The sequence below is a fragment of the Leptonychotes weddellii genome, chromosome 7 (genome assembly GCF_054177405.1).
Source record: "Leptonychotes weddellii isolate Sample4059 chromosome 7, ASM5417740v2, whole genome shotgun sequence".
Taxonomy (NCBI): domain Eukaryota; kingdom Metazoa; phylum Chordata; class Mammalia; order Carnivora; family Phocidae; genus Leptonychotes; species Leptonychotes weddellii.
The window spans coordinates 89300522-89325499 of NC_138375.1; the positions used below are offsets into that span (position 1 = coordinate 89300522).

Genomic DNA, 24978 nt, shown 5'->3' on the forward strand with positions numbered 1-24978 from the left:
GAAGAATAAAAATCAGTTAAACGCTAAAGCAAGCAAGAGAAAGAAACTTGTGGGCACCTGGCTGGCTCTCAGTTGGTAGAGCATGAGACTCTTAATCCCTGGATTGTGAGTTTGAGTCTCATGTTGGGTGTAAAGATATGGTGGGTATAGAAATTACTTAAAAAAAAACAAACTTTTTTTTTTAAAGAAAAAGAAACCTATAATAAGTTTTAAAATGACAAAAACTTCAATGAAAGGAATTGGTTTCTGCAAATAAAGTCACCATGTGGAAGACAGTTTTACCTAGGGGAGAAAAATGCAGCCAATATTCACTTGTTAAAAGCACACAACTCGGGCGCCTGGGTGGCTCAGCTGGTTAAGCGACTGCCTTCGGCTCAGGTCATGATCCTGGAGTCCCTGGATCGAGTCCCGCATCGGGCTCCCTGCTCGGCGGGGAGCCTGCTTCTCCCTCTCCCACTCCCCCCTGCTTGTGTTCCCTCTCTCGCTGTGTCTTTCTCTGTCAAATAAATAAATAAAATCTTTAAAAAAAAAAAAAAGCACACAACTCTTATGTAGTAAATATACATGTAGCAAAACCAAACTTTTTTGGGGGGTCTAATTCCTAAGTTCTCAAGGAAAGCCTTTGATTTTAAAATAGCTCACAATTCACTGCCTCTAGTGAAGAGACATAGAAAATGTCTTTTCTGCTAAGTATGTGCTAACATGCCTATTACCCAGCCTTTCTCCATGAGACAAAAGAAATTTGGTGCCCAGGCAAGGTTACACTTGAAATATTATTAACAAGGATCAAGAATTCTCACCAACTTACATCAATGTTCTCAATCTTTTATAAAGCTGGCCACAAGTTCCATGCAGACGCTATCCATTGTGATCATTAACAGCTGTATACTTTCACACAAACTTTACTTTATACTGACAATACTAGTAATATAATTTTTTTCTATTATTTTCCAAGGCCAGACCTTGGGAAGGCAATGCACAGAATAACCTCCATCAAAAACTGGAATTTCTAGGTAACAAAATAGCAGAGATTAAAAAACACACATAGAGACCTCACCAAATAAATAACAGAATCAGATTTTTTCCAGGGAAAGAACAGGCTGAGAAAAACCAAGTTTCAAAACAAATGGGCAGAGAAAGAAAACAGTGTTTAAAAAATAGCCATTTAACCAAACCAGATCCATTGCTTGGAATGGTAATGTTTTCAATGTGTTAGCTATTGCCAATACAGTTCAAGCTCTTAATTTTATAAGCCAAAAGTGGTTTAATGCCTGAACTAGAACCCAGATCCTTAGGCTCATATTTAATGCTCTATTTCCGCTACTAGAGCTACTGCTCGTAGACTTAGGAAGCAAGCCTGAGAGAGAGCTGGCAAAGCGTGGACACTCAGCAAAGGCTTCTGAGTGTCCTAGCGAGGTCCTGTGACATTCCCTCTTGACCTAAAGCCATTAGATTGGAAAGCTCTGGAGGGGACTTCCACAGCCTGCCTATGAAAGGTGTGTGGAGTCAAGTTCACTTCAAGGACAAACCTCATGTGGGCTGTGGGTCTATCTCTATCCTGTACCCAGAAGATCCCAAGTGTGGTTTGTGGGTGCAGCAATCTGTGTGTCTAGTAAGGACCTTGTGACAGTCATCGCTCAGCCCTTACCTGTGTGGCCACCCGTCAGGGCCCACGGTAATATTTGCTATATTCATAATTAACACAATTGGATATAACTATATGTTGATATGTAGAAATAGAAATATATAAACATACAAAGATGTATTATCACACCTGCATATCATCGTTTGACCCTTACCATAATCCTTTAAGACAGGCACTACTACACCCATTTGACCCATGTGGAAAAGGAAGCACAAAGAGTTTGAGGGACTTGACTAAAATCTCTGGTTATTCTGTGACAAAGCCAATCCTGGAGCGGTGCCTGTCTGTCTCCAAAGCAAGTAACTTTATCTTCCAATGCTGGCAAGTGTGGCTTCTGCCACGACCATGGCTCCATCCGTGGGAACAGCAGACGGAGGAGACCCATTCTGCCCTCCCTGGGATGTGGGGACCCAAGGCTTGAGTTTCAGTCTCACCGTTCTATCCCCTGGCCTGCGATTTAACATTCACGTTCCCTCACATCAGGGGAGAGGGGGCCCAGCCCCCCAGCTGCTGGGAGGGTCAGATGAGGATGATTTACTGACGGCATCCTTAACACCCAGGGGGTAAGGCAACGTTACGGCCATCCCTGTCAGAAGCCCAACATCTCAGAAGTCCCCACATCGGGGGATATTTTCCTTCACCTGTAAGGAGCCAGTTCGGTAGTGTGGGGTGACTAGGACGTGTGTGTGTGCACGCGCGCGCCCACGCGCACGTATACGATTATACGTGTGTATATATAAATACACATACATCCATATAAACATAGACACGTTAAATTTTATTTATTAAAACTACTTTTGTATAGGTAGTATCTGGTACAAAATTTAAAATGCTGAAAAATATTTTTTCTTCTCCCCTCACCACTCAATTCTCTTTGCCAGAGGCAACGCTTCTGAATGCTGCTCGAGACTACATCATGACAGAGTATTTCTAATAACTTGTATTGAAGTTAGCTGCTTTGAAGGGAACACTTTGACTGGGCCAGTAGGTCTTATTCCAGAAACTAAGTTACAGGGGGAAACAGCCCTCTGTGAGTTCTTTACACTATTTTTTGTTTTGCTTTTTAAGTTTAGAAACATTCAGCATGTAATACATTCACTCTGTAAAAAATGAAACCCAAACAGCACAACAACAGAGTAAGAAAGAAGTCTCCCAGGCCACCTGGCTAGCTTAGTTGGTACAGCATGCGAATCTTGATCTCAGGGTTGCGAGTTCGAGCTCCACATTGGGTGTGGAGATAACTTAAAAATAAAATCTTAAAAAAAAAAAAAAGTGTCTTCCCATCTACACCAGCTTTCTAGTTCACCTTCCAGAAGATGTTTCCTTCTATAAATATTTTATGCACATACAAGCATATGCTTACAATTCGTGTGTATTCCATTTTGAGGCATGTGGAAACACGTTTTTTTATTTAACGATATACATACTGAAGATTGTCCAATATAGATTCACGCATTCTTTTTAATGACCACAGAGTATTTCACTATATGGATATTCTGCAATTTACTTAACTGACCCGCTCTTGATGGATATTTATGTTGTTTTGGGTCTTTTGCTATTACAGTGCTTCAATAAACATCTTCTTCCATCTGCCTTAATGCACAACAATATATGTTTCTGAATCAGACAGACCAGGTCATGGTTGCAGAACTAATCACTTTTTGGATAGCTTTGGACAAATGACTTAGTCTAAGTTCCATTATCTATAAGATGATAATAAAGAGATTTCATTCATATGGCTGTTATGGATTATAATGATTATATGAGATGGTATGCATACAAGTACTTAGTACCATGCGTGGCAAATAGCGGGTGCTCAGTTAATGTTTGCTCTAGTCAAAGATGTTTTTCCTGTTTTGGATGAGGCAGTTTCTGGGTTGTGAAGACCTATACAGAGGAAACATCCACCCTTTGGGGTTTGGTTTGCACCTGGGGACATGGCAGCTACGAACAGGTCCCAGGTAGCATCACTACCACTCTCAGGGATGAGGTCATAAACTTCGCCACTTAGTACCCTTCCAAGAGGGGCTAGCGTCTGTGGAATTCCTCCCACGATCAGTATAAGCTCTGTAGCGAGGAAAAAACCCTCCACTCTTTAAGGGGACTGTAGCCAGGTCGGTCTCCTCCCGTGCGGAGAACAAACCATGCTCACACCCTCCTGGCCCTGTGTTCCCTCCCTGCACCCTCCTGCTTTCCACCCGCCTAACCAGCTCCTCCTTCCCTTTCAGGTGCAGCTCCTGTTCTGTCTCCACGACCACTCCTCTTAGGTCTCTCGTCCTCAACAATCCCCTGTCCCTGCATCACTCTGTGCAGGACTTGTTTTGACATATACTTCTCTCACTGTTATGTAACTATTCTATATGAGAATGCCCACTGCCTCAGTTTCTAAGCATCTTAAGGATAAGGACAGAGAACTTCAAATGTCATGTGTTCCTTGTATCATTTCCCCCCCTACCGGATGCTATACACAGTACTAAGCATACAGTATGTGCTCAGTCAATATCCAATGACTTGGACTCTGAACAAGAACTTAACCACCAATGACTTTTTAGTTAAAGTAGAAGTAGTAATTAGCTCTGGAGCCACCTTCCTCCTCGTGTTTGACACAAAAATGAAAAGAGCCCTATTATTTCCATTTTGATCCATAGGCAATTGCTGGGACAAGCAGCTCGTAAGTTATAGGAAAAACGAGTAAAGCAAATCCTCCCTCTCAGCCCCCCTCCCCAAGCCACTCTGTAAATTTAAAAGCAACAAACCTACAGAGACTCACCATGAGTTTCTGTGATTTAGCATGGTATAAAACATCCTGGTAGTGCTGGGCGCAGTCTGGGTCTACATTTTTAATCTTAGCAGTCGGTAACAGCAGAGTATCTAAAGTTTTCAAAGGATTCCCTTCATCAATAGCTTCATTGATGTGTCCTACAGCCACAATTCCTAGGGGAAAAAAAGTTTTCTTCTTAAGTCACAGTCCATTATAAGTTCTCTAGAATCACTTATGACAAAGATTTAGTTAGAAAGGGGGATGGGCCCCTCCCCCCCCACCCCCCGACAAACTGTAACAGCTAATAAACAAGCACGCCACGGCTGCAGGCTACAAGATCAATGTAGGAAAATCAAGTGTATTTCTCCACACTCACATTGTACAATCTGAAAATGAAATGGAGGAGAAAATTCCATTTGGAATAGGTTCCAATCACAAATACACTCTAATTACTTAAAGAAAACAGGAATAAATTTAACAAAAGAAGCACGGGACATGTTCACTGAAAACTATGAAACACCATGTAAAAAAATTAAAGATGACCTAAATAAATTGAAAACTCATCCCATGTTCGTGGATCTGAAGAGTTAATACTGTTAAGATGGAAATACTCCTCAAACTGCTTTATAGATTCAGTGTAATCCCTTCAAAATCCCAGCTGCCTTCTTCTTTCAAACAGAAATTGTCAAGCTGAATCTAAAATTACTATGCAAATGCAAGGGGCCAAGAATAACCAATGCAATCTTGAAAAACAACAAAACTGGAGTTCTCTTCTCATTCTGAAAACTTACTACAAAGCTACAGTTAATCAATACTGCACAGTACTGACGTAAGGACAGATGTACAGATCAATGGAAAAGAATTTAGAGTTCAGAAATAAACCCTTACATTTATGGTCAATTGATTTTTGACAAGAGTGCCAAGACAACTCAATAGGTCAAAGTCTTTATAACAAACGGCACTGGGACAACTGGACATCAGATGCGTAAGAGTGAAGTTGGACTCCCTACATCACATCATACACAAAAAATAACCCCAAATGGGTCACAGACTTAAGTGTAGAAGCTTAAACTATGTAACACTTAAGAAGAAAACACAGGAGTAAATCTTTGCGGCCTTGGGTTAGGCAATAAGTTTAGCTGTGACACCAGAAACACAACTGAAGAAAAAGATAAATACATGGGATGTTGTAAAAATGGAAACTTCTGTGCTTCAAAAGACACCAAAGAAGGTGAAGATAATCTAAAGAGTGGGAGAAAATACTTGCAAGCTCTGTATCTGATGAAGACTTGTATACCTTATATATGTGTATCCTAAATATAAGGAATTCTTATAACAGGGCAATGAAAAAAAAAGCCAATTTAAAATGGATAAAGGCCTTGAACACCCACTTCTTGAAAAAAGATATACAAATGGATAATAATCACATGAAAAGATACTCATATTAGCTGTTAGGAAAATGCAATCCAAATCACAATGAGATACCACTTTATATCAATTAGGACGGCTACAATAGAAAAGACAATAACAAGTGTTGTGAGGATGTGGTGAAATTGGAACTCTCATACATTGCTGGTAGAAAGAGGAAATGGTACGGTTGTGATGGGTCCTACAGCTATAATTCCTAGGGGTACAGGAATGAAAAATACAGAAGCCAAGCTATGGAATTTGACAAGTTTTTATAACTCTAGCAAAGGATATCTATTTGGAGGCCCCCTCTTAGTACCATCTAATTATTAAAAATAAACTATCAGCCAGTCATAAAATACTACAGCATATACATGTATATGCATGAATATACTTATATACATTTGACCCTTGAACAGTGTGGGGGTTAGGAGCATCAACCCCTCATGCAGTCAGAAATCCATGTATTACTTTTGACTCTCCCCAAATTTAACTGCTAATAGCTTACTATGGACTAGAAGCCTTACCGATAACATAGTCAACTAACAAGTATCTTGTATGTTTTTATGTATTACATATGTATTCTTATAAGCTAGGGAAAAGAAAATGCTAAGAAAATCATAAGGAAGACAAAATACATTAACAGTAATGTACTGATAAAAAAAAAATCCATGCACATACATACACACACACATACACACACTAACAGGGGGCTTTTGCTTCCCAGGTTAGTGCTGACGGATAAGAACTAGTAAAGAAACTACACATTAACAAGCAGTGCTTACAAAATAAACATTCTTAGAGCCAAACTACTGTCATTTTGTTAACTACTTTTCAAACATAATCACAAGTCACTTTACAAACGTGACATGCTATGAAACAGAGTAAGTACTGTAATTTTTAAGAACTATCTTTGTTCTGACGCTCAAGTTAAATATTTAGCTAAATATCTCCTGAATAGATGACCCATAAATACTACCTTGCTAAGAATGAAAAGATTTATCTGTAGAAGGAAAGGGACAATTTAAAATGCCCAGAAATTATTCCAGATTATAACACTTAAATATATTTGAAGAATAAGCAAAAACACTTCTCTAAAATGCAAGTTACATTATATCAAAACACTGGAAGAATTCAGGAAAGTAAGTACTATCCATATATATAAGGTATTATCATTTTACCCTGTAGGAGTTATAACCTGGAGAACATAGAATACTTCATGTCATTCCCTGGACATGAAATCCCTTTGGTAGACTGTTCTAAATACTTTTAAACACCCCATCCAAAAATTATCTTAACAGAACTATGTCTGAGAAAGAGAACGTGTGTTCCTAATGGCCAATCACCTGGGAATGAGTGCATGCCAGCTGACTTGATTGAAATCACTTGTTTAAGTTTTTGTTTGTTACGTTTCTAAGAATACAAGCTGCTGAGGTCATAGTAAATGACCTCACAGGAGCTGAAAGACCTACCCAGAAGCACCCTGGGCACATCTGTATCACTTCCTCTGTTTATAAGAAAAGGGAAAATCCCACTGCTGAGCCTTAGTCCATGACCCACTTCTCTATTTTTTTTGAGGGGAAAAGAGGTTTATTTTTGAGAACATTATTAAACATTTATTAAGCACTAACTATATCCTTAGGAATTTGCTAAGTCATCTGCTTAAAAAATGTAAATAAAAGATGGCTTTTAGAAAAAAAGAGACTCAATTACTGTGACCAAAATCAAAACATAAGATACAAGAAGTAGAACAGAGGAATTAGAATGTCTATTGCTTACATAAGATGTCTCCCACAACAACAACACATCCAAAACGGAGCTCTTTATTTGTTCAACTTTTTTTTTTTTTTTTTTTTTAGTGTTTCAAGTTTTTATTTAAACTTTAGTTAGTTAATATATAGTGTAATACTGGTTTCAGGAGTAGAATTTAGTGATTCATCACTTACATATAACACCCAGTGCTCATCATAACAAGTGCCCTCCTTTATACCCATCACCCATTTAATCCATGCCTCACCCGTCTCCCTCCATCAACCCTTAGTTTGTTCTCTATCATTAAGAGTCTCTTATGGTGGGGCGCCTGGATGGCTCAGTTGTTAAGCGTCTGCCTTTGGCTCAGGTCATGATCCCAGGGTCCTGGGATCGAGCCCAACATCGAGCCCCACATCGGGCTCCCTACTCCGCGGGAAGCCTGCTTCTCCCTCTCCCACTCCCCCTGCTTGTGTTCTCTCTGTCAAATAAATAAATAAAATCTTAAAAAAAAGAAAAAAGAGTCTCTTATGGCTTGTTTTCCTCTCTCGTTTTATTCTTTACCTTTTTCCCGTATGTTCATCTGTTTTGTTTCTTAAATTCCACATATGAGTGAAATGATATGGTATTTGTCTTTCTCTGACAGACTTAGCTTGCTTAGCATAGTACACTCTAATTCCATCCATGTCGTTGCAAATGGCAAGACTTCATTCTTTCTGATGGCTGAGTAATATTCCATTTTATGTATATATACATATATATACACATGTGTATATATATATATATACACACCACCTCTTCTTTATCCATTTATCAGGAGATAGACATTTGGGCTCTTTCTATTATTTGGCTATTGCTGATAATGCTGTTATAAACATTGGGATGCATGTGCCCCTCTGAATCAGTATTTTTGTATTCTTTGGATAAATACCTAGTAGTGCAATTGCTGCGTCGTAAGGTATTTCTATTTTTAAACTTTTTGAGGAAGTTCCATACTGTTTTCCAGAGTGGCCGCACCAGCTCACCATTCCCACCAGCAGTATAACATGGTTCCCCTTTCTCTGCATCCTCACCAACATTTGTTGTATTCTGTGTTAATTTTGGCCATTCTGACAGGTGTGAGGTGGTATCTCATTATAGTTTTGATTTGTATTTGCCTGATGATGAGTGAGGTTGAGCATCTTTTCATGTGTCTGTCGGCCATTTGTATGTCTTCTTTGGAAAAATGTCTATTCATGTCTTCTGCCCATTTCTTGACTGGATTTTTTGGGTTTTTTGGGGTGTTGAGCTTGTTAAGTTCTTTAGATTTTAGATACTAACCCTTTGTCAGATAGGTCATTTGCAAATATCTTCCCCCATTCCATACATTGCCTTTTAGTTTTGTTGGTTGTTTCCTTTACTGTGCAGAAGCTTTTTATCTTGATGAGGTCCCAATAGTTCATCTTTGCTTTTGTTTCTCTTGCCTCGGGAGAAATGTCTAGTAAAAAGCTGCGACAGCTGATGTCAAAGAGGTTGTTGACTGTGTTCTCCTCTGGATTTTGATGGTTTTCTGTCTCAAATTGTCTCAGATTTGGTCTTTCCTCCATTTTGAATTTATTTTTGTGTGTGGTGTAAGAAAGTGGTCCAGTTCCATTCTTCTGCATGTTGCTGTCCAGTTTTACCAACACCATTTGTTGAAGAGAGTGTCTTTATTCCACGGGATATTCTTTCCTGCCTTGTTAAAGATTAGTTGACCACATAGTTGTGGGTCCATTTCTGGGTTTTCTTTTCTGTTCCACTGATCAATGTGTCTGTTTTTGTGCTAGTACCATACTATCTTGATGATTACAGCTTTGTAATATAGCTGGAAGTGGAGAAATGTGATGCCTCCAGCTTTGCCTTTCTTTTTCAAGATTGTTTTGGCTATTCGGGGTCTTTTATGGTTCCATACAAATTTCAGGATTGTTTGTTCTAGATTTGTGAAAAATGCTGGTGGTATTTTGATAAGGATTGCATTAAATGTGTAGACTGCTTTGGGTAGTACAGACATTTTAACAGTATTTGCTCTTCCAATTCATGAATTTTTTCTATTTGGAATTTTTTTCTATTTCTTCATGTCATCTTCAATTTCTTTCATAACTGTTTTATGATTTTTAGAGTACAGATCTTTTACCTCTTTGGTTAGGTTTACTTCTGGGTATCTTATGGTTTTTGGTACAATTGTAAATGGAATTGATTCCTTGATTTCTCTTTCTGCTGCTTCATTATTGGTATATAGAAGTGCAACAGATTTCTGTACAATGATTTTGTATCCTGAGACTACTCACTTTTCCCCATTGAGGATGATTTTAGCTGTGGGTCTTTCGCATATAGCTTTTACGATATTGAGGTATGTTCCCTCTATCCCTACGCTGTGAAGAATTTTAATCAAGAAATGATGCTGTAATTGTCAAATGCTTTTTCTGCATCTATTGAGAGGATCATATGGTTCTCACCCTTTCTTTTATTAATGTGGTGTATCCCGTTGATAGATTTGCGAATACTGAACCACTCTTGCAACCCAGGAATAAATCCCACTTGATTGTGGTGAATTATTATTTTTATGTACTGTTGGGTTTGATTTGCTAGTACCTTGTTGAGAAGATTCACCCGGATGAACATGGATATTGGCCCGTACTTCTCCTTTTTAGTGGGGTCTTTGGTTTTGGAATCAAGGTAATGCTGGCCTTGTAGGATGAGTCTGGAAATTTTCCTTCTAATTCTATTTTTTTGGAACAGTTTGAGAAGAATATGTATTAACTCTTTAAATGTTTGGTAGAATTCCCATGGGAAGCCATCTGGCCCTGGACTTTCACTTGAGTTTTTTTGTTTTTGTTTTGTTTGAGAGAGACTGTGCAAGTAGGGCAGGGCAGAAGGTTGGGAAGAGAGAGAGAGAATCTCAAGCAGGCTTCTTGCCCAGTGTGGAGCCCAATGAGGGGCTCAATCCCATGACCCTGAGATCATGACCTGAGTCAAAATCAAGAGTCAGATGCGTAACCAACTGAGCCACCCAGGTGCTCCTGTTGGGCGATTTTTGATAACGGATTCAATTTTTTTGCTGGTTATGGGTGTGTTCCAATTTTCTATTTCTCACAGTTTCAGTTTTGGTAGTTTAGTTGTTTCTAGGAATTTATCCATTTCTTCCAGATTGCCCAATTTGTTGGCATACAATTTTTCATAATATTCCTTTACAATTGTTTGTGTTTTTGTGGTGTTGGTTGTGATCTCTCCTTTCTCATTCATGATTTATTTGGGTCCCTTCTCTTTCTTTTTGGTAAGTCTGGCTAGGGGTTTATCAATTTCATTAATTCTTTCAAAGAACCAGCTCCTAGTTTTATTGATCTGTCCTACTGTTTTTTTGGTTTGTTTCTACATCATGTACTTCTGCTCTTTATTAGTTCCCTTAGGCTTTAGGCTTCAGGCTTCATTTACTATTCCTTTTCTAGCTCCTTGTTAGATCTTCTTGTTGGATAGACCCCTTTATTATGATACAGTGCCCTTCTTCATCTCTTGTTACAGTTTTGATTTAAAATCTAGTTTGTTAGGTTAGGTTGTGTATCTGAGATTTTCCTTGCTTCCTGAGGTAGGTCTGTATTGCTATCTATTTCCCTCTAAAGACTGTTTTTGCTGCATCCCAAAAGTTTTGGACTGTCGTGTTTTCATTTTCATTTCTTCCATGTATTTGTTACTTCTTCTTTAATTTCTTGGTTAGCCCATTCATTCTTTAGTAGGATGTTCTTTAACCTCCATGTATTTGTGGTCTTTCAAAGTTTTCTTGTGGTTGACTTCAAGTTTCATAGCATTGTGGTCAGAAAATAAGCATGGTATGATCTCAATTTTTTGTATTTGTTGAGGCCTGATTTGTGACCCAGTATGTGATCTAGTCTGGAAAATATTCCACATGCACTCAAAAAATGTGTATTCTGCCGGTTAAGGATGAAATATTCTGAATATATCTGTTAAGTCCATATGGTCCAGTGTGTCACTCAAAGCCATTGTTTCCTTATTGATTTCCTGTTTAGACAATCTGTCCATTGTTGTAAGTGGGATGTTAAAGCCCCCTACTATTATTACATTATTATCAATGTGCTTCTTTATGTTTGTTATTGACTTATATACTTGGGTGCTCCCATGCTGGGGGCATAAATATTTATGATTGTTAGACCTTCTTGTTGGATAGATCCCTTTATTATGATACAGTGCCCTTCTTCATCTCTTGTTACAGTTTTGCTTTAAAATCTAGTTTGTCTGATATAAGTGTGGCTACTCTGGCTTTCTTTTTATGTCTATTGACATGATAAATGGTTCTCCATGTCCTCAAAAGTGCAGGTGTCTTTAGGTCTAAAATGAATCTCTCATAGGCAGTATATAGATGCATGACCCAATTTTTTAAAACATATACAAGACTATAACATTCTCGTCAAATGAAAGAGTGGGCATTCTCTTACAGATTGTATATTTAAGACATCAGATGAGGTAACCTACAAAGAAGGGTACCTACCAAATTGAAGCAAAAATTCAAAGAAAGAAAACTACCTTGTCTATGCTACATAGTTAAAATGAAGCTCCTCTAGGGCTCTACTGGGAAAAGTAAACTTTCCAGTAAGAAATCAACAGAGCATCCAAGTCTGAGGAAATGTATTTAGCAGCTTCTCCATTAAACTCTCCTTCCACATTTATCATGTCCCATTAGCTGCATATCCTTATCCACATCACAATTCAGACACAAGATTAGACCTTGAAGTGTGTGGCAGGGGTGGGTTGGGAAGGATAATGCACTTTCAAGATGTCCATGAAAAATCCTTAGCTCTTTCAGATGATTTAATTACTATATTGTGCAATTCATGCCAGTTCATAATGGCATATTATTTTATTTAGCTTTTAAAGAAATTACCTAAACATAGGATATCAAACTCAATACTTCAAGAACTTTGAAAATACCTCATTTTGACATAACTAAACAAACCAAAGCACAGAGTATTAAATATTCTGCACTGAATTCTACCAATTCTAGAAAGGAAATATGATAAGGAAGTCTCTGAAATAACTGTTGTGGTTATGGCATATGCCCTTCATAACATGATTATCAGAAGAAATATGATAGTGGCTATGTGATACAGCCCATGGAAAAGAGCAGTAGTGCAGTTGCCTAGAGAGATAATGCCTTATCAATCCAAAGATATTGTTGCTTAGAAATAATATCCACCTACAAAAAAAAATTCTTTTTTTTTTTAAGTTATACAAACATTACTTGTTTTTCTTTTCCTGAAAAAAAGTAAAGGCTCTATTTGATAGTCTGGGACAAAATGGCATCCTTCACCCAGCTTTTTAATCAATGTTAAGAATGAGAGTAAAAGGAAGCCTGGGTGGCTCAGCTGGTTAAGCGTCTGACTCTTGGTTTCAGCTCCTCACCATCTCAGGTTTGTGAGACTGAGCCCCACATGGGGCTCCACGCTCAGCAGGGAGTCTGCTTGAGATTCTCCTTCTCCCTTTACCCTCTCCCTCTCTCAAATAAATCTTAAAGGAAAAAAAAAAAAGACTGAGAGTAAAAATACAACCATTTAGCACTGAGAACTAACACACCTTTGCCATATTAGCAGAACATAGAAATCACCAAAGCAGACTTGGACAGAGTATTGTCAGAAAGAACTAGGGACAAGTTAGAAAAGAAAGATGGCACCTGATTCTTTGTTTTGTTTACCCAAACAGAGGAGTCCTACCCTTGAGTTGCATTAGCCAAAGCACCCAAACCACCAGTGCAGGTAACTCAAGAGTGTGCAGCTAAGGGTCAAGTAGCAGGGCAGGAGGGCAGGGGCTGGGGGTCTGAGCCTTGTAACAGGCCCCCAGACCAGATGATATTGGACATCTGCTCAAATTAGTGCTTCCCTCTTGACTAACATCTGGCAAGAACCACCAGCCAAGGCAATGTGTCAGAAAAGAGCTAAGTGGGCTGCGTGCAAAGCATCCGATCACAGGGATTCCTGCAATGCCTCCCTCCAAGGACATGCAGAGGCAGCAGCAAGCTGTGTGGTCAGAGAAGAGGAACTGAAGATTTAAACAACTTAAAAAGGATACAATGAAGAAACTGTCCAGGGATCAGTGGAACAGTGGTACATCTGTGAATTGGATGTCAGGGCAGCATATCTGAACACTTGTTATCTATTAGGGACTTTGAGTGAGATGTTTAACAACAACAACAACAAAACAAACCCTGCCTTGATGTTGGGCACAGGGTTCACAGGAAACAGTCAAGAAAGAAAAGAAAATTATGCAAATGCAATCAAGTAACAAAGTCGTATGTTTTACGTCAAGAGTGATTTTACTATCCCAAAGTTAGGTTCTGCCTTCGAAGACCAGAACTAAGACCTCACCAAAACACACTAGAACAGCCTAAGCTTGTGAGAGAAGTATCTGTTTACTCTGTGAGCAAACTTGGACAAGTTAGAAAAATAAGGGAAAGCTGGAGAACAGAGGGGAGGTCAGTGACATCAGCCATCTTAATCCAAATGTTGCCGACAAATCGAACAGCTCAGACAAAGCCAAAGATGATGGTGCTGTTTGTTTTTATGATGGAAAAGACCGCTCTACACTTGAATTTGACAGTTCATGCTACAGAAAAGCAGTGACTACACTGATTGCTGAGTTATAGAGCTCCCCATTCTTCACTCTGTTTTTGTAAGCAAGATAAGGAGGTAAGGTGACATTCAAGAAAGCATGTTTCAGGGCATATCCTCCTGGGATTGTCCACATTCCTGCAGGTAGCTCATAATTTCTAGATACACAGTGAATCCTCATGATTTGTGATCCTAAAGACTTGCATTCCAATTTTTCCCTAGGGTAGCAACATATGTTGTATTTTTAAAAAATGCCCAAATGAAAGGTCAAAATGAAGTTGAGTACCTAAAAAGCTGAGTTACTTAGAGTAGTCATCTCTGAAGTATGAATAAATAAGAAAACATGAGGACTTCTATTTACGCATTTTCATTCTATCCTTTTATGTCTTTTTGTGTATGTTTTGTAATGTATGTAATATGTTGGTGCAGTATTATAGGCATAAAATTTATATATAAATATATGCATGCCTATCAGGGGAGTATGCTCTCATAAACTCCATGAGCAAAAATTTGCAGCCCTAATCTAGGGAACTAAGTTGTGCAGATACCTTATTCTCTCATTATACTGAGAGAAGGAAAGTGTTTTATACTTACGGTCATTTTCTTCTTGAATTTCAATATTAACCATATCGATACAATTCTGAATTTCATTCCAGCTTAAGTTATCTTGCCCTTGGGATAAGGCTTCCAGTTTAAAGGTGAGTAGTGTGTTTGTGTAACTGTGGAAGAGAAAACAATCATACTTATCAGAGACATTCATTCTTTGTTCATCTCATGCATCTTAAATTTGGCACGTGACCAAAAGTAGATGTTATGAGATTAAGAGTAGAAAGGCACATAAAATTGTCTAGCGCAACTTTGTGAACACATAGCAAGTTCACTTATATTAATGGTGTTTTTTCTTTATGATACTTTATGAACAAATGCTGTTTAATGAAACTGCTTCAAAATCCAACCTCATACCTAACTCAAGGAAAAAGGGGAAAAAAAAAAACCCCTTAAGTTCTCAACTCTGTGAAATCACTTTTTCCCCTTCAGTTTCTTATTTTCCTTCCCTTTGCATGTTTTGGCTCTGCTCAGGCTTCAGATAACTTTTATGTGGTAAAATTTAGAACCATCATGGTTCTCAACCTTTGCATCAAGGGTTCTTTTTATAATTTTTCTTGTTCCTTCCAAAATCTGAGCTTTAGAGCCCTTTACCCCTGTAACCTTAACCCAGCTGCGTTACCTTGAGGCCTAATATGCCCAGTGAGGAATCAAATAAAATACAAATGCAGTTCCAGAAACCTTGCTGAGTAACACAGATCTTCAACGTATGTTTTCTCGAAGATGTAGGACATGAGTAACGTCCTTCCTCACCTGTCCATTTCTCCTCAGGCTTCACAGCAGCTACTCAAAAACCTCCCTCTGTGTCCACTCACTGCTATAGCATTCTTGGCCCTCATTTCTGACCCTTGACCCTCCTCACTATGCACAACCCTCTGGCAAAGAGAGCTTGATCAGCCACTTCAATTACTTGTCTTGTTTGGGGAAATTTTAGGGATGAAAATTATCCATCTTGATATGGTACTAAGAAACCCATTTCTCAATAGTCATTTTTCCCATTTAAAAATCACAGAACCAATGTTACAAACATAAGCTAACACAAGCTGTTCTAGCCCCAAGTAGAGAAAGTCAAGAGTTTAGTTTGCTTTTGCGTTACACCAGGGAAATAAAGGTCAACTTCTATGTGCATACTTATTCACCATGCATTTTGACTTCTGAATAGCACCTCTGGATTGCTAACAGCAGAGGTTAGAAAAAGTAACATCACATTAAGTTTAAAACTGTTTTCCTGGTTGTGACCGATTTTGTCAAAATTCTGCATGCTTTAAGGTAGCACTCAGTGCCTTCTATAGAAGGTAGTTTGAGAGAAAAAAACATTCAAAATAGGAAGTGGTAGTGATACCTTTTATCTGTGGCTGAATAAGGTGTCACCAGATTCAGGCCTGAAAGTGGCTAACGGTCACGTCTGAGATTTTTACCTTACCAAAATTTATAAGCCTAAGAAACACTCTGTTACACTAGTAATACATAAACAATAATATTGAATAACAATAACAAAATGTCAACTTGCACTCCTGAGTGTCGCTTTGGGACAGAGACCATTCTGTAAGCAAGGGCAAAATCCTTATGGGCATTTCACATGCTTAACATCTAAATGATCCAGGGGGAATAAAATGAGAAAGCTTAAGGATGAACACAGGAAAATCCTCATCATCGCCCATCTTTTCTTTAGAGAGGAACAAACAGTAGCCAAAGGAAAGAGCTTTTTAGGAGTAACCCAACAGAGCTGCAAAGCCTTTTCCATGTGAACATTAGTCTCCAGGACTAAGGCATCAGCTATAGAAAACACTCTGCCGTTCACCCTCACAGAGAGGTCCAAGTCCTGTCCCTCCACGCCTCTCAGAGCACTCTGCACTGGTGGCTATGGGCAGACCAGGAACAGCGCCTTTCCAACAGACTTCTGATGCAGAGGTAGGGGTTTCTATGCTTTAGAGATGAAGAAAAGGCTGTCAACAGTCAGACTCCAATATTTTTAGCCCCGATGCTATCTATGTTCCTTTAACCACATCATGCTAATGTCAGGAGAGATGGCATTAGCTGGCGTGGGGAGAAGCATGGAAATAATCTGCGGAAGCATCATCTGTGGTAGGCAGCTCCAGCAGTGTGCCCGGAGAGGTGACAGGCACCCCATTCCCAGTGGCGAGAGGAGCACGCACAGTAGACAGGCCAGCAAGTACACAGTGTGTTCACATCCAGCTTGACGGAAGCGTGACACACAAGGAGGGATGCAACTGGAGCAAAGTCAGAATGTGCTTAGAGAGAGGAGTCTGTTCTTATTGCAGATGAGAACAAGGAACAATCAAATAGAGAGCACTGTAACCATAACTATATTTTGGGACAATTAATCTGGGACGGCAGATGCCCAGAGCCAATACCAGCTCTCCATCACTTTTGTGAGAATTAGAAGAGTCTTTCTGGGGAACCACAGGCCAAGGTGGAGGCCATGGCAAATAGGTAGATACTCTGTATGACTTCATCAAGGTGGCCCTGCCCCACCCCTGGTGCTATGAAGAACCTGGACAACCCTGGGGAGAGGCCCAGATGGAGCCTCATTTCTTCAACTTGAAAACTTGGGCTTCCAAGAACTGGGTTAAAAAGTGGACCATGAAGGTAAAACGCTGAGGCTGTGGAAGATCACTTGGGGCTGGATCAACTGTCAGCCCAAGAACCAAAGGGGACCCTGATATCTCATGTTGGTACTGGTCATTCTGCTGACCCAGAAAATGCTTAGGTCAAATTTTAAAAACATGATTAAAATGAACAATTTTTTTTCAAGTTTCCCATATAGAATACTTGAACTCTGAGGCTGTATCTGTGGTTTTCCCCTGGGAAAAAGTGGTTCTAAATGGGGTGTGAGACCATTTCCTTGATGGGTTATTTGTAAATTGGGGGGCGGATATGGAGGAATTTTGGTAATCAAAATGGGTGATATGGAGGGAGGCAGTACAGTTATTTAGAGGGCAGTGGCCAGGATGTGCAATCTGTGGGACAGTCGTGACAATTACCACACCAAGATGTCCCATTAGAGCCCCACTGGGCTGTAAGCTTCATAAGGAAGTGACCAGCTCACCAGCTCTGTCTTCCACTCAAGCACTGAGGGACAGCAGCCAAGTCTGGTTAGGTGAAAATGAAGGAGGACATTAAAGACACAGGAGGACCAGTTTGGAAGTTACTATGGAAGCAAAGGTGACAAGTCCAGTTAGGCGGTGGCTGGGAAATGGCAACATTTTGCAGGTGTTACACACACACAATGGCTGTTGACGGGGAAAAATGAGCAGGCTGTTCACAGCACAAGGGTGCCTGGCAGAGGAAAACGAGTAGAACCGGAGGTTTCTAAGCCTGGGGAAGAGAATGGTGCCATGAGAAATAAAATAAATTACCTTGGGAACAGACTCAGGAGTTATATTCATCAGGTGGCCAAATTTAAGTAGAACAAGAACATCCGTTTCCCCAAGAAGACTAAAAAAGAAAATCCTCTGTCCTACTACTTTGGGGCCATTCTCTACACAGACAAGGAGTCAAGCATTTAAAAAAAATCTAAAGTCTTTTACATTTTCTTGTACAACTGTCATGATCCAAGAGAATGACCCAGCCTCTATTTAAGCAGTTCAGCTGGAATCAGTACTGAAAAGAGCTTTTGTCAGGATCTATGCAGACATCGCCCCCTACTGGTTATCGAGAATCCAGGCTACAAAATCATTCCTTTTAACTTGGGCTTCGGTTTTACAGAATCTCTAAAGGACTCCTTATTCTGGCCCCTTAATTTTCTCTCTAGAGCTCCTGTAGTGTTTTATACTATCAACTGTACTATCTAGTAGCATATTTCAGAGACATGAAATGGAAGACACTAAACTGAGATTATCACCTACTGCCATGATCCACTGTGCTCTCAGGATTCTTTGGGTTTAACAATCAAAACAATGGGGTTTGGGCTTCAGTTGCCCAACTGTGGGTCCATAAATCCAAATTTAGTTTCCTCATCAGTAAAATAAAATAACTGGACTTGATCATGATTAAAGTTTCTTCCAACTCTTCTACATTCAGTGGTCTCCAAAAAAAAAAAAAAAAGCCCAAGGGAAGGTATGTTTTCTTTTTTTAAAGATTTTTATTTATGTATTTGACAGAGAGAGAGAGACACAGCGAGAGAGGGAACACAAGCAGGGGGAGAGGGAGAAGCAGGCTTCCCACAGAGCAGGGAGCCCGATGCAGGGCTCGATCCCAGGACTCTGGGATCATGACCTGAGCTGAAGGCAGCCGCTTAACGACTGAGCCGTCCAGGCACCCCAGGAAGGTATGTTTTCATTTTTATTTTTAGCCTATCACATCATCTTTGGTAACTACAAAGTCAGTCAGTAATTGCCACAACATGGTCATTTTTAGATTCTTTCTCCCCCTAAAAGAAATACTGTAAAAAAGGATTCATATTAGGACTGTTGAAGTAGACTAGTTTTTGAGGAATCAAGTACAGATCTACGGATTTCTTCAGCAAGGAGCAAATCTTTAATTTGCAAGATCTGCCAAACACACCTTTCTGTATTAAAGGGAGTCTTGGAAGATGTTCCCTTACCGTTCTACATACGATTCATCCAGATTGTTGAGGCCTATTGTTGGGCTTGTGAGTTGGTTCTGCACAGAAACTAGATCACTGTTTTCCAAGGCCTGGTTGAGTAAAGCAACAGCAGACAGCATTTCCACTGCAATCAAGAGCTCCTCATGGGCCAAGTAGTTCTGCTGGAAAATATGTGCAATACAAGTTTCCCAAATTACAAGCCTCAGGTATGTGGTGGGTTTTAGAATGCGTATTTCAAAGAACAAAGAAAACTTAAAGATTTTGAGAAACCAGGAGAAAGAAGGCTCAGTGGCCACCTGTTTTTCATTGGCTTTAAAGAACAAGTGAGCAGGTTCTGGGTTTTTCTTAGCTGATCATTTAAGGGACAGAATTAATGACAACCAAAGGTTCTGATTCCTCAAACATCTGCATTGCCCTAGCTGATTCCCACCACCCATTCTATTAGCTGCTTACAGGCTCAGACTTACCAAATAATTAAGTGAAGGATTAGAAAAGCCTGTCTCTGTCTGAGAGTGTGAGGCTAAGATTTTCGGTAGTGATTTTCAGTTTAAAGTAAGGGTAAGGCAAAGAGGGGAGAGTTTTACCTACAAGTTATAACCCCAGAAAAGTAAACCAAACTCATTAGGCTAAGAATATCAATTCTAGTGCCAAAAAAGTTAATCTGAGTCACTTTTTAATAACTGGGTAGAAATGTTATTTTCTACAATTTTTTTTAAAGATTTATTTTAGAGCGAGAGTGAGTGAGTGGGGGCAGGGGCAGAGGGAGACAATCTCCAAGCAGACTTTGCGATGAGCATGGAGCCCTACAACTTGGGGCTCGATCTCACAACCCAGAGATCATGACCTGAGCAGAAATCACAAGTCAGATGCTCAACTGACTGAGCCACCCAGATGCCCCAATAATTGGGTAGAAATTTTAAAACATACTATTAAGTCTGGATATTTGAAGAAATGTGAAGTCAATCTTAGAATAGAGCAAGTATGATTTATAATTCTGGATTTGGCTTAAAAAATACATCTCATGGTAGCTACACTTGTGGTGAGCATAGCATACAGTATAACCTTGCCAAGTGGCTATCTTGTATACCTGAAAGTAATGTAACATTGTGTATCAACTACAGTCAAATAAAATTTAAAAAACCACATCCTGAGACTTTCGAACAGCTTCCCCCTTCAATGTTCTCTTCCATTTAACCATTTTATACTGACTTGGTTCAACTTCAAAAGGGTTATTTCTTCCATTATATTGAAGGAACACAGAGGGAGCAGAAAATTAATAGAAAAACCAGGATTTACATTTAGGATATTTTCTGTATTTAATATATAAAATGTAATATTTATATTAAAATGCATTATAGCTCTCTGGATCTCCACAGGTATCCCACAGCAGTGGATTTTAGAGTAACAAGGCATAATTTTACCTTCCAAAGCAAATGGGAAGAAGGGGTTTTTATAGGGAGCATGTAAGCAAATTTTATCCAAGTTTCTTATATTAACTACAAGTTTAACACATAAAGGAGGTATAAAATTACAAGTAAAAGAGCAGGATGGAAACATTTTGAGATCCAACTCCTATACCCCTTCCAGTAATTGTCCACAAATATCTAACGTGGTATTCAGCAGCAAGGATAAGGGAAAATAAAGAAGCAGTGGGACTGGACAACCATAGGCTGACCATTGACCAGTTAGGGATGAATGGCTGGGCTAGAGTGTGAGTAGCCTTGGGCTTCAAAGCTGGTGGTACAGGAGAAACTATCAATGAAAGAACTTCAGCGCAATTTCAGAACATGACCTATTTTTCTTTTATTACAAAACAATATCTTTCTATTTAGAAAACAAGAAGTCTTGGTATGCAAGAATAAGAAAACAAATCCTCCCACCCAAGCCCTTTAGTGTATATCCATTTATTTATTTTTAATTCATACAAACATTTATAGAGGTTTTTTTAAACAGAATTTTCATAGTACAAAAAACCCTCTAGATAATGACGTTTTAATCTCATTTTCTCCACTTGATATTAGCATGTGCAACCTGTTGTTAAACATGTGGTTTGTTTCTTGCTTCTCAGTATTACAGAACATGCTGTGAAACAATCCCTGTGAATACAACTTTTTGATTCATATTCTTTAAGCTCTTTTCCTAGCAATGTAATTGTCAGGATAATGGGTAAAAGACCTGCGTACACTTAACTGAGACGAGCCTTCCAGAAAGGGTGCCCCATTCATTCTTCCATCGGCCATGGAGGAGATGCCTCCTGCCCCAAATTTATGCCTACACGACGTTAGATCTCTCAGTGCTACCAATCCGATTTCCCAAAACAACTGTATCTTAATTTACATTTACTTCTGGTTGAGTTTGAACATTTGTGTGTGTGTGTCTGTCATTGTATATGCTGATCTTTGTGAATTGGCTGTTCATGCTTTTGGCCTCCGCTCCTCCCTTTTTTTTGTGGAACAGTGCTGTTTCTGATTTTTAAGATCCAATGTTTTTCTACATTTCCTTAGAACTTCAATTTTTTAAGTTACTTTTTACATTTAACTTTTTATGTTGGGAATTTATTCTGATATGCGTAGTGAGGTCATGTTTTCTTTTTCAAACGGCTAAACACTCGTAAGGATTTCATTCTCTTCTCCACCTTTTTGAAATACTAGCGTTCTCATATATTCAATTCTTGGCTCTGCTTCCAGTACTTTTTATTCTATTCCACTGTTTGGGTTAATCCTGTACTAGTACACATGGTTTTAATTACTGTAACCTTACATATTACTACTTAATACCATTCACATATCAAGCAGCATTCAATTTGCAAAAGTTAAAGTCATGGTGCTAATGTTCTTCATTTCTAGAAATGCAGACTCGCAGCTAATTATTCTATATCAAAAAACATGATATATTTTTTTAAAAATTTCAGTACAATTAAAAAATTATTCAAAGTGCTTCAAAAATCAGAGACTAAGAGAATAAGAACAACTTGTTTTCAACGTGTATTTGTATAGACTGCTGCCTGCATTTCCTAACTAGGCAGACTCTTTATGGAGAAGAAAAGCGGGAGTTAAAGAGGAAGGCAGCCGGTGGACCTGGAACAGGGAGGCCAGGGGAACAGGGATTGGTACAAGTTAAAGACTCTGCGCCCCGTTCACCTTTCCTAAACAGCCTTCCTCATGGCTTCGACTCAGAATTAACAGCTTTGTAGCTGGAGTGTCCTCAGACTTACCATGGCATTCTGTTTCTGGAGGTTGAAAAGTTCATTCTGATACATCACAGCAGCAAAGGGATAAACAGTGGGCAGCTGGGCCTCCGGTCTCTTCAGTGCAAGCAGTGTATTCTCGGGGTCACCTTCCCGAATGACAGCATTGATGTGGTCTACGGCAGCCAGCCCTGAGTGGGGGTTGGGGGTGTCACATTCCGTCAGAGTGTCCGCTGTTTCCATGCTGCTTGACCCAACCAGCCCATCTTTCCAAGGATTAGAATCTAGGCAGTCCCTTTCCATGAACTCTCAAAAGCTGCAGCTGGAGGGCAGGCCAAGACTTGAAGATGGTAGCTCAGTAACTGGAAGTCAGGCCAGTCCTTGCAGAAAGTCCCAAAAGGACTTCAGCATTGACAGAGCTGGAGTTAGAAGATCACTCTTGTCTAGCATGACTTCCCTACAAAACCTTGCCCGTCAGGATCGGCTCTGGTCTCATCTCTTCCACTGTTCTAGTCCCTGAGGATTTCACACCTAGGGGAACCCCACAGTGTTTAGAGCTGGGCCATAGAGATCCCATAGGCATTGTTCTTGAATACTCCTTGTGTATTAGTACTGCCTTTGCAAGGGCACTGAAGCTATGTCAACACCCAAAGCCAGCCTTTCCCCACTGCTGTATCCTCCCTCTGAAGCAGCACCAATGGAAACCCACAGTTAGCACTGGGAGACAGTGCTGCTTGATACCATGGGATTTTTCTTTTCCTTTTTTTTGAAGATTTTATTTATTTAGTCGAAAGAAAGAGACAGAGAGAACATGAGTGGGGGGTGCAGAGAGAGAGGGAGAAACAGACTCCCCGCCGAGCAGGGAGCCTGATGTGGGGCTCGATCCCAGGACCCTGAGATCACAACCTGAGCTGAAGGCAGATGCTTAACGGACTGAGCCACCCAGGTGCCCCCCTGATGTTATTTTTCTCAGAACATTCCCTCTCACCTCTTGTGTTCTGTGAAGTGTGATTTTAAGAAAAAATAATTTCAGAGGTGTTTTTTAAAAAATATTATAACCAAAATTTCTATGATTAAGTAAGTCTGTGCCAGTATCAATTCACCTTAAAAAAAACCCCAAAAACCTTGATCACAGAAATGTGTCGGCTTACATTATCTGATTGGATCATAAGTTCCATGAGAGCTCCACCAGCTGCAATGTTCAGATTATGAAGACCTTAAAAATCTTATTTTATTTTAATTTTCTTTCTTTCTTTCTTTCTTTCTCTCTCTCTCTCTCTCTCTCTCTCTCTCTCTTTCTTTCCTTCCTTCCTTCCTTCCTTCCTTCCTTCGGGCAGCAAAGCAAGGTTTATTGACCAGTAGTAAAGTTTATTGACAGATAGTAAAGTTTATTGAGTGATAGAGTACAAAGCTCCCAAAGAGGGAGGGGATCCCAGAGGGTTGCCCAAGATCTGAATTTTATTTTATTTTATTTATTTATTTATTTATTTATTTTTTAGGATTTTATTTATTTACTTATTTGAGAGAGAGAGAGCATGAGCAGGGGAAAGAGGCAGATGGAGAGGGAGAGGCAGACTTCCCCACTAAGCAGGGAGCCTGAGGCGGGGCTTGATCCCAGGACTCCAGGATCACGACCTGAGCCGAAGGCAGACGCTTAACCGACTGAGCCACCCAGGCGCCCCCCAAGATCTGAATTTTAATAACCAAATCAAGAGTGCCTGAAACAGGAGATTCCTCATAGTTTTCAGAAAACCGAAGAGAATTGCTGATGAACTGGGAGAATGAGCGGGCAACTGTGCCACCAGGCAACGGCAAACTGGACAGAAACAGCACCATTCTGCCCCATAAAGAAGGTTTCAGGGGCGCCTGGGGGGTTCAGTCAGTTAAGTGTCCCGCTCTTGATTTCGGCTCAGGTCATGATCTCAGGGTCGTGGGATCGAGTCCCATGTCGGGCTCTGCACTCTGGGTAGGGAGCCTACTTGGGATTCTCTCTCCCTCCCTTTCCCTCTGCCTCCACCCCACTCATGCTCTCTAAACAGATAGATAAAATCTTAAAAAAAAAAAAAAAAAGAAGGTTTCAGGATAGCAGAAATAACACAGACCCATAGATTTCTAGAGCTTTTCAAGGGTTAGTCTGTCTCCCTAATACATGACTAGATTGCAGCTAAGATTACTCTAACCATTTTAACAGATGACAATTCACCTTCTGTAACTCATTCACAAGGAGCTACCCTCCATAACCTTTCTCCTGAGACACATCATTCAATAGCAAGAAATACTTCCAGCCAATGCAATCTTCTTAGTTACACCCACCAAAAACTTAAACTTCTTCTAAAGGACTCTAAGAACCTAAACCTATTTTTTCTGTTATAAGAATTGATGCAGCCAACAAAAAAAATCCCAGAAAGGAAGGTCAGTGGG

The 24978-nt window shown here is 39.7% G+C and overlaps 1 protein-coding gene across 1 annotated transcript in view; it reads right to left on the reverse strand.

Moving 5' to 3' along the window:
• IQGAP2 (IQ motif containing GTPase activating protein 2) overlaps positions 1-24978 on the reverse strand; it is a 262286-nt gene that overhangs the window by 73837 nt on the left and 163471 nt on the right. Inside the window, exons 10-13 of the mRNA XM_081825591.1 lie at positions 22585-22748; positions 19368-19531; positions 14789-14913; positions 4416-4579 (exon numbers count right to left, since the gene is read on the reverse strand). Coding sequence (XP_081681717.1) covers positions 4416-4579; positions 14789-14913; positions 19368-19531; positions 22585-22748 — 617 coding nt within the window. The remainder of the gene's footprint in view (positions 1-4415; positions 4580-14788; positions 14914-19367; positions 19532-22584; positions 22749-24978) is intronic.